The sequence below is a fragment of the Akebia trifoliata genome, chromosome 5 (assembly GCF_017979445.1).
Source record: "Akebia trifoliata isolate Shusen 1 chromosome 5, ASM1797944v1, whole genome shotgun sequence".
Lineage (NCBI taxonomy): Eukaryota > Viridiplantae > Streptophyta > Magnoliopsida > Ranunculales > Lardizabalaceae > Akebia > Akebia trifoliata.
The window spans coordinates 34,783,719-34,792,917 of record NC_141379.1 but is presented as its reverse complement, the minus strand read 5'-3'; the positions used below and the strand labels follow the sequence as shown (position 1 = coordinate 34,792,917).

The following is a 9,199-nucleotide window of genomic DNA, read 5'->3' as shown; positions in this document are numbered from 1 at the left end:
ATGCAGAAAAAGAAAAAGGAAAAAAGAAGAAAAAGAAATCGATCAAAAATAGATGGAAAAATAAATCCCAATTGATGTTTATTAAGCTATAGCCCATCCAACATTATTTTTGAACTTGTTCGAAATCAACACAACTCGCTCAAGGTCAAGTCGTCTGAGTCTCCGAGGCAACCAAGCAATTAAAATTTGGGCCGGGTGATAATCAATTTCTTTTTTTCTTTTGTTCATATAAAATAATTATTTTTCATATAAACTAATATTCAATAATTAATAGAGCACTTTTTTGGAAGACGATGGGGATTATAATTCTCAAATTAAGTACAAATGATTAGTGAAAAATAAAATTTAGTAATTCTAACAAACTATGCAAAATAAAATAAAAATAAATACCTATAAGTTAAACATTGATCAAAGAATTCATGTTAATAGTAGATCACAACGAAAGGACATGAAAATTCTCTATGACAACGCAAGAAGTCGTAGGTGTCTTTCATCATCATCAAATGCTTAAATGCTCGCATCTGCTAACTGTATGAAGCTGACATGGATGATCTTTCCTCATTTTGCTAGTGGACATAGCTGATTTTCTTGGTCCTGTAAGGGTCACCATCGATGAATCAAGACCTTGTTGGTTTGTTAGTTAGGGTTGGGTAGGGATAAAGACCTCTAATACCAAGTCTTTTAGTTTTGATTTTTATATTTTTGGGGATAATCTAAATTTATATTCTTTATGGTAAAAAAAAAAAAACAAATAAATTAGAATTATATCTTTGTTTTAATGTTAAATAATCTGAGTATTTTATATTTAGTTGAATAATGATGGAGAGAAACTTATGTATTAAAACTCTTAATTAATAATAAATCAAGAATAGGGTTGGTACCACTTAATTTTGTGGGGACAAAGGAACCAAAGAAAATATCATAAAATCATGGATGATTTAGATGCTTCACTTCCCCAATATTCGAGGAGAACACCTGAATTTTCAAAACTACCAACTTGTCTCTTTGAATTCGATCTTATGTGAGAGATAGAAAAAAATGACTTAAATGCCCCTATGTTTAACTTCTAATAAAAAAACCTCTTGAAGACAAAAAAAAATAATAATAATAATAATCTCAAAACTTCTTCGTTAAAAAAATTTATCCTCTTCTTCAAACTAAAAATCTACAAATTTCACCTTTCAACTCTCAAAAACATGATGAAAATTTTGGGGAAATTAAAGACAATGAAAATTTTAATAGAAAAAATCTAAGGATTTGTAAAAGAAGTAAAAATATGATTGAAAATGATGAATTAAAGACGGGGTTTAATGGGCTAGAAATAATTTAATATAAAAGTTGAAGAATTAGAAAATGGTTGACTTTTTGAATGAAAATGAAGGGTTTTTTTTTCAAGATTGGAGATAATGGGCATATCGGTCATTGTATAGACATGTCTAAATCAGCCTGAAATCTTCCTAACTTGTCAAAAATACAGATTAAAAAAACAGTTCAAATGACCACAAGGCCCTTCAGTTTGTAACATATACTTCTCTATTGACTCGTTTCGGCTCCACTGGGTTTGGTGAGTTAACACGATTGACTTGGAACGTAACGAGTTTCATCTATTAAAGCTGATGAACCATTTTTATTTAGCAGATGAACTCGGATTTTCATCACATGAGGGTAATTGTGTCATTTCAAAGGACTTTTTTGTAATTAACCATTTTTCGCGCTACCGAATTCGTACAAAATAAGGCGCGATTTCGGTCCAAATTTTACCTAACAAATATTGAAAAATATATATATCCTTTGTTTTTTTATTTCTTTTCCTACACTTAACGGTGCCGTCTATCCGTTTTTACCGTTATAAATACTTTTCCGTTAAAAAGCGTACGTTAGTCGTAAAAAAAACTTACGCTTCTACTTCCTTGCGAACTAGATTTTTTTTTTTTGTCGAGATATCAAGGATTTGTACCGAAACAAGTAAATCTCTTCCAAGAGTTCGAAAAATCTACGAATTTCTTTTTCACTAATCAGATTTTCTGGAATTGAAATATCTGATTTTCTTTCTGTTAATGGCGTTCGATTCTCTAAACTATTCATTACGAGCTCCGATTCGATTAATTTCGCCACCTCTCGATCCTTTGTCAGAACTTAGCGATGGCGTCTATAAGTGCTCCTAGTGTTCTTTCGGATTCAAGTTCTTATGTTTTTCTACGATCTTTTACAGATCAATATCATCGAAGGTTTCTTAAAATTATACAGATCTGAAGTATTTGAATTATACGTCTTTGGCGATGTCTGATTTTGCTGTCTCGATCTTAATTTCTGACGGTAATGTTGTTTTTCGATCTACTTTAATGGTTATAGTTTCAATTTTTTTTCTCCTTTTATTGTTTATTTGGATTTTAATTTCTATGTGGTGTTATTGAAATGTTTCTTTAGTAATTTTGCGAAATGCAGAGTATTTGCTTGATTAAACTTATAACGATTTGTTTGATGGAACTCTCAAGTTGATTCAGTTAGGGTTTTTTATGGTTTTAGAGTTGTTGAACTAGTTTAGGCTTTCTTATGGACTATTTTTTACCTCAATACGCATTAGTTTATCGTTCTTGTGGAAACTTGAAGTGATCATTAATTCTAGGTCATAAAAAATTTTAGTTTTTCTTGGAGTTTATTTGTGACACAGGTAGCTGTGTTATGTTTAATTTGGGAGAATTCAATAAAATTTCAAGCCTTGCAAGCATGAAATTACTTCACTATCTAATTAATATGTTTTTCTTTAAGCTCTGATTGATTCCTATCATCAACGTCTTCACCATATTGAAATTTGTTCTAAATTCTGAATTTACAGGACAACTGAAAAAGATTCAATGGTTATTACTGGAATATATGCTCGTTTTATCTTATATGGCATCCAATATAGACGCAGAATTGCCCATCTTTTTAGCCAAACCACCTTCGTTGTCTCCAACTGATGTGGCAATTTCCAAGCATGTTATTCCGGAACAACCAATACCTGTAAATCCTCCAAATTTTCGTCAATGGCATCGGAAGCTTTTTTTACCACATGGTGCACCATCGCCTATGCTAATGCCAACTCAGCCTCCGGGCTATGGCTCGTTAACAAGTTCAGGTCACCTCCCATCAAGTTCATGGTTGTCAGAACCCCTGATTAAGAGGAGCCTATTATTAGGCCCCACTGCTGGCCTTCTACCACCCCGTTTGGCTGGTGTTGCCCCAACCCATTCTATTTCTGGTACAAGTCCTTCTGGTTTAGTTCAGCCACCATTGTCTCCTCGCATCTCTGGTAAGATATGTTTCTATCATTTGATTTAGCGAGCTTGTGTAAATTTCTAATAATGTTTCCATCAATAAGTTATCAAAGTTAGCTAGACTACGATTTTTACTTTTATTGTTAGTTTTGTGCTTTATATTGAGAAATGTTTGCTTTGGTCTTAATTTGGGTGTTTTGATTCTACACTTGGTCAGACTGTTGTGAACCAAATATGGTGGTGAAACGAGGGAGTCAGGCTTGCCATTGTGTTTATCCTATAAAACTTGATCTTCTCCTTCTGAATGTTTCACTTAGTTCGAATTTGAGTCCTTTTCTGGAAGAATTAGCTTCTCAGCTTGGTTTGCGAGTTTCCCAGTTTCAGATTATCAACTTTTATGTACTCAGCTTATCAAGGCTGAATATTTCAATGGATATAACACCATATACAGGGATAAGTTTCTCTGCCAGTGCTGTGAAAAACATAAATTCTTCACTTGCTATCCACAGGATTCATCTTGATCCTGCATTAGTGGGTGATTACAAGCTGCTTAACTTGAGCTGGTTTAAGCCCCCACATCATTCTCCAGGTAATTTTGAGTTTCCCTCTTATGTGCTTGAATCTAACTAACAAAATGCAACTTCTCAATCATGTGGCACTGTTTACTGTTGGACTTGGAGCATTAGAACTAGGTGGATATATGTTGGGTTTATATCGATATTGCTTATGCGTGATTTGCAGAAAAATGGACTTTATAATGGGATTGATTTGTTAACTTTACCGTAGGTCTCTGATAGAGAAGATGACTTCTTCTATATGTTGTTACAAACATTTTCCTAAGAACTGTTTCACAAAACCTTTTTATGTAAGAAAGGTAAGCATAATGTAATGTTTGGCAAGAGTGTTGGCTTAATTAAAGTCGTCACCAGATTGGTATGATTGCTTTGCTTGGTGTCATGCACAATTCTATAATATGTAATATAGTTACCACACCTTATTTATAAGAAATAGACCCTCAATATTGTTTCTTTATGCTCTGCATTTCATTATGGAATCATAGCACCTTTGAACTTTTTGTTGTAATTTTGGTTCTCTTTTGTAGATGAAGGGTTGGGTTGAGAGGATAAGCTTATGGCTAGAATCCCATCTTTTGGTTGTTTGGGGTAGTTTTTGAATTACGAATTTTAGAGAAAGAGAGCTGAGTGTTTTTCCTCCTTCCCTGAGAGTGTTAGGCTTTGGTTAGGAGCTTGCTCCCCATCCCACCTTCATTTTGGCTTGGAAGCTTTCTTTGACAATGTTATTGCAAATTGGGGACCGTTGATTTATTTACATCATCTGGTATCAAAGCAGATTTGGGTCCCAGAATCACCGAGATCCTCACTGGAAGTTAAGTGGTACTGGATTTTCTCTGTGAAAATCAGCAAGAGAAGAGCAGAAATCAGACATATATTGCAGGCTTCTTAATGCCAACGCACCTATTTTTGCTGTGTACAAATGTCTTTTATCTAATTGAATGCTGTTGTTGGAGAAGTTTAAATGTAAAAAAATTTCCTATTGTCATTGTTTATTCCCTCACCCCCTCCCCTCAGCAAGTGAAGTACCACTGTTTAATCTTGTAGCGCAAGGACAAAATTGCTCAGTTCCAAGAGAATGAATTTTTACTTGCATAAGTTATACTAACATCTGATTTGGTTTGCAATTTACTTTTAGCCAATGATCCTTCTTATTGTTCGGAATCTGCTTTTGATAAAATCCATTTGCTTTGATGGACAAACTCTCTCTCATGCACACTTTTTGTCCCTTTCTGGATTTGTATGAATTTTATTTAACTTGCTAAATCTGTTTACAGCTCCCAATGCATCTACTTCACCTGTAACTGTCCCACGTCATCATCCCTCTCCTATGCCACTCAATGCTACTAATGGACAGAAACATTCACACTTGGTTCTTATTATTGGTGTCAGTGCTGGTGTCTTGATCATCATGGTTATGTCTGTGCTGATAATCTGTTCATTCAAATCTGGAAGAGGAAAGAAGAAAGCAGCGGTCAAAGAAACTGGTAAGCATTTTAAAATGCAATTTCAATCATATCCTATGATATCAAAATACTAACATGCACTGGTGGGCGACATATGCTTAAGTAGTTATAAAGGCTTGTTTTGAGATTAAATGTAAAGAGAGGTTTCTGATTGGTTCGCTAAAGCCTCAAAGTGAACCCAGATTTTTTTTTTTCTTTTAAAATTTAATATATTCTTGTAGTGAAAATTTTCTTTTTTTTGGCCGATTTCAAGCAGGAAAATTTTCTGATAAAATTAATTAAGATCATTTTACATGTGCATGAACAACTAATAGATAGAAGCCAAAATTCCTACCACCCTTTGCTGAGGCAAGCAATGATATCTTTTGCAGAATCTTCACAAGTGAAAATCATGCCGTGAAAACTCAAATAGGTGTCCTTTAAGATTATTATATCATGCCAATTTTGTGACCAAGATGTTCGGTAATGAAGAAACAACACATTGACAAGATGAACATAGCAAAGACAAGGATGCTGAGATGAATGAGTGGGAAAAAACAAAGAAATAAGTAAATTCATGAAATGAATAGCAGCCCCAATAGTGCTAAACTAAGGGAGAGTATTTTGGGTATTCACCTAATCTTGTTATGTGTAGGTGCTTTTCTTCTTGTATTCAAGGCTCCCTATTTTGAGGGTGTATATGACACTTGGGCTCCTGGGGGAGGGGGATGTGAGAAAAATTACCAACTTGACCCTTGGTCCAGGACTCTAGGTGTCATATTTAGTTATATACTAAAATCCCCTTTTTGTGGAATAAGGATGGATTGTTAGTGTCGATTATTTAGAAGCTATAATTGGACATATATGGTTAGGTTTCATTTGTATACTAGGTGGAATCTGGCGTATCTTAACCAAATCCTTTGCATGGGCTCGCTGTGCACTTGTATGGTCTGAAGAGGCTTACCCGTCTTATAACTTTAGGTACTTTATCTGTCTTTGGTTTCATCAGTTGTTGCTTTGTTTGGTTCAATGATACCTCTTATCCTAGTGAGTTTTACACGTTCTCCTGAACCCAAGTATATTTTCCTGTCTTGGAGCAATGAGGTTTTTCCTCACAAGAAATTCAACAACTTACCTTCATTTTGTGAAGCATTCAATGCAACTTCAAATAAATCTCATGTTAAGCTGTGTGGAACTCTAGGATTAATCTATCAAAAACTAGTATTGAAGATGGCTGTGCTCCAATATTACTTAGCGGGTACTTGACGGGACTGTACCATTCCATCGGGAATATATATATATATATTTTTTGAGTGATGTTAGTTTGTATATGTTTAGGTCTTTTTATCAAATGATAAATGTTGCATTTGCTTTTGCAGCAAAGGCTGCTGAGGCAGCTCCTGTAGGAGGATCTCTTCCCCACCCCACCAGCACACGATTTATTGCATACGAAGAGCTTAAAGAAGCAACAAATAACTTTGAAACTGCAAGTGTGCTCGGAGAGGGTGGATTTGGCAAGGTTTTCAAGGGTGTATTAAGTGATGGGACAGCTGTTGCAATCAAGAAACTTACTACCGGTGGACAACAAGGCGATAAAGAGTTCTCGGTTGAGATCGAAATGCTTAGCAGGCTGCATCACCGTAATCTTGTGAAACTTGTGGGTTACTACAGCAGTCATGATTCTTCACAGAACCTTCTTTGCTATGAACTTGTTCCAAATGGAAGCTTAGAGGCCTGGCTCCATGGTATTTCATCTTCCTTGCTCACAGGGTTGTTTTAAGAAGTATTATACACAATACTTATATATGCTTTATTTCATGTCAGGTCCCTTGGGAGTAAATTGTCCGTTGGATTGGGACACCAGAATGAAGATTGCTCTTGATGCAGCTAGAGGACTTGCCTACCTACATGAGGACTCACAACCTTGTGTAATTCACAGAGATTTCAAGGCATCCAATATATTACTTGAAAATAACTTTCACGCTAAAGTTGCTGATTTTGGCCTGGCCAAACAAGCACCTGAAGGCCGGGCAAATTATCTGTCTACTCGTGTGATGGGAACATTTGGGTAAGTCTCCTTACTTTCTCCTTCTAAAGCTACACATTACTATGATTGGCCTACCACCAAGAGGTCGTAAGTAACCAAATTGATTTTCAGCTATGTAGCCCCTGAGTATGCTATGACTGGACATCTACTTGTAAAGAGCGATGTATATAGCTATGGGGTTGTCCTCCTTGAGTTGCTGACTGGAAGGAAACCTGTGGAAATGTCACAACCTTCTGGAGAGGAGAATCTTGTAACTTGGGTTTGTACTCTCTCCCATTCTACCCTTTTTTTTATTAACTTTATGTTACATCCATAATTTCAAAATCATCTCTCCTCATTGGGACCAGGCTTGGGACCAATGTAAAAGGGGACACCACACACAAGCGGAGTTACTTGGTACCCTGGATATAATGAGTGGAAATACCTGAGTCTGATGTATATCAGTATCCAACTATTCCCATGGACACGTGAGTCACCCCTTCCAACACGTGCTAAGTGTACTGGCCTCTTAAAGCACCAGGAGATGGCCAGTGAGGGGTTTTGAGCTCATGACCCCTCCCTTTTGGAGGGAAGCCCTGGCCACTACTCTGGATACCCATGTATCAATCCAACAAACCATGGACTTTGTTTTAAATAAATAAAATGGTTTTATTAATAAAAAGAGGACAAGATGGCCTTCCATAGAAACAACCAAAACAAGACTAAGACCTCCCAGCACAAACCAAATCCCATTTAAAAGGAAAATCCTCAAAGAAAAGACCTCTAAACTCTGTAATTTGGGGGTAATGCCCCCCTGTTTCCCTTAATATTATAATTCCTTTGCTTGCCTAGACCCCCCCCCCCCCCAAAAAAAAAAAAAAATAAATAATAATAATAATAATAATAACTAAAATAAAATAAAAATAAATAATTCTAAAGACATATCACATGGTAAATAAAATATATATTGCGTTTACAGAGTAGCTGTGTGCCATACTTTGTTCACGTTAGAAAAATAAGATGTTTGGGTTCTGATGCTTCAGGCTAGGCCAATTCTAAGAGATAAAGATCGATTAGAGGAGCTTGCCGATCCAAGGCTAGCGGGCAAGTACCCAAAGGATGACTATATACGTGTTTGCACAATAGCAGCAGCTTGTGTTTCTCCTGAGGCAAGTCAGCGACCCACAATGGGAGAAGTGGTGCAGTCCCTTAAGATGGTGCAGCGTATCACAGAGTATCAAGATTCCATGCTAACCACCTCCACCGCCCGAGCCAACCTCAGGAAGTCCTCTACAACCAATGAGTCAGATGGGACTTCATCAATGTTCTCTTCTGGCCCTTTCTCTGGTCTAAGCACCTTTGACACTGATAATCTCTCTCGAACAGCAGTGTTCTCAGAAGACTTGCATGAAGGACGATGAGGAGACATCTATGTAAATTTCCCAGTGATGCTTTTGACTATCTAATACACGAATGAATGACGGTGGTTCAACGTGGGATGGGTTCAGAACTTTGTGATGGTCAGTTCTTTTTCTCATGCAGAACCACTTTTCAGTTTTTCCCAGATAATGGTGGGTTCTCTGCATGAATAATAACATTGTATATTCTGTGCAGTTTTTTTTTTTTTTTTGCTTGCTTGGATTGGCTTTAAAGGTTTTATTTATTTATCATTTCATGTTACTGAGCTTTATTTTACAAGGTGTTTCTGTAACTGATGTTTCAAATGTTTATGCCTTTGATGAGTTCATTCATTGCACAGAGGTTTTGAGTTTGTTGATGGTTTGGTTTTCAGTTTTGTCCATTATAATTACTCTTGGGTTGGTATTAGAAACATTTGGGTCTACACAAATGCCAGGTTAGGTTCGGACAATTCTCAATCTGGCCTGAACCCTGGCCACT

The 9,199-nt window shown here is 36.2% G+C and overlaps 1 protein-coding gene across 1 annotated transcript; it reads left to right on the top strand.

Annotated features, from left to right (window-relative positions):
• The first annotated feature begins 1,920 nt into the window (after positions 1-1,920).
• Positions 1,921-9,058, top strand: LOC147402534 (receptor-like serine/threonine-protein kinase ALE2). Its single transcript, XM_086444223.1, has 8 exons — positions 1,921-2,316; positions 2,837-3,292; positions 3,475-3,846; positions 5,107-5,316; positions 6,654-7,019; positions 7,099-7,342; positions 7,433-7,580; positions 8,344-9,058. Exons 1-8 carry the CDS (start codon positions 2,280-2,282, stop codon positions 8,719-8,721), a joined length of 2,211 nt encoding a protein of 736 aa, XP_086300349.1. The 5' UTR covers positions 1,921-2,279; the 3' UTR covers positions 8,722-9,058.
• Positions 9,059-9,199: the final 141 nt, after the last annotated feature.

Coding starts and splice junctions, on each gene's coding strand:
- LOC147402534 (XM_086444223.1), top strand. CDS start 2,280: ATGTCTGATTTTGCTGTCTCGATCTTAATTTCTGACG. Junction 7,343..7,432: donor CGTGTGATGGGAACATTTGG/GTAAGTCTCCTT, acceptor ATTGATTTTCAG/CTATGTAGCCCCTGAGTATG. Junction 7,581..8,343: donor AGGAGAATCTTGTAACTTGG/GTTTGTACTCTC, acceptor CTGATGCTTCAG/GCTAGGCCAATTCTAAGAGA.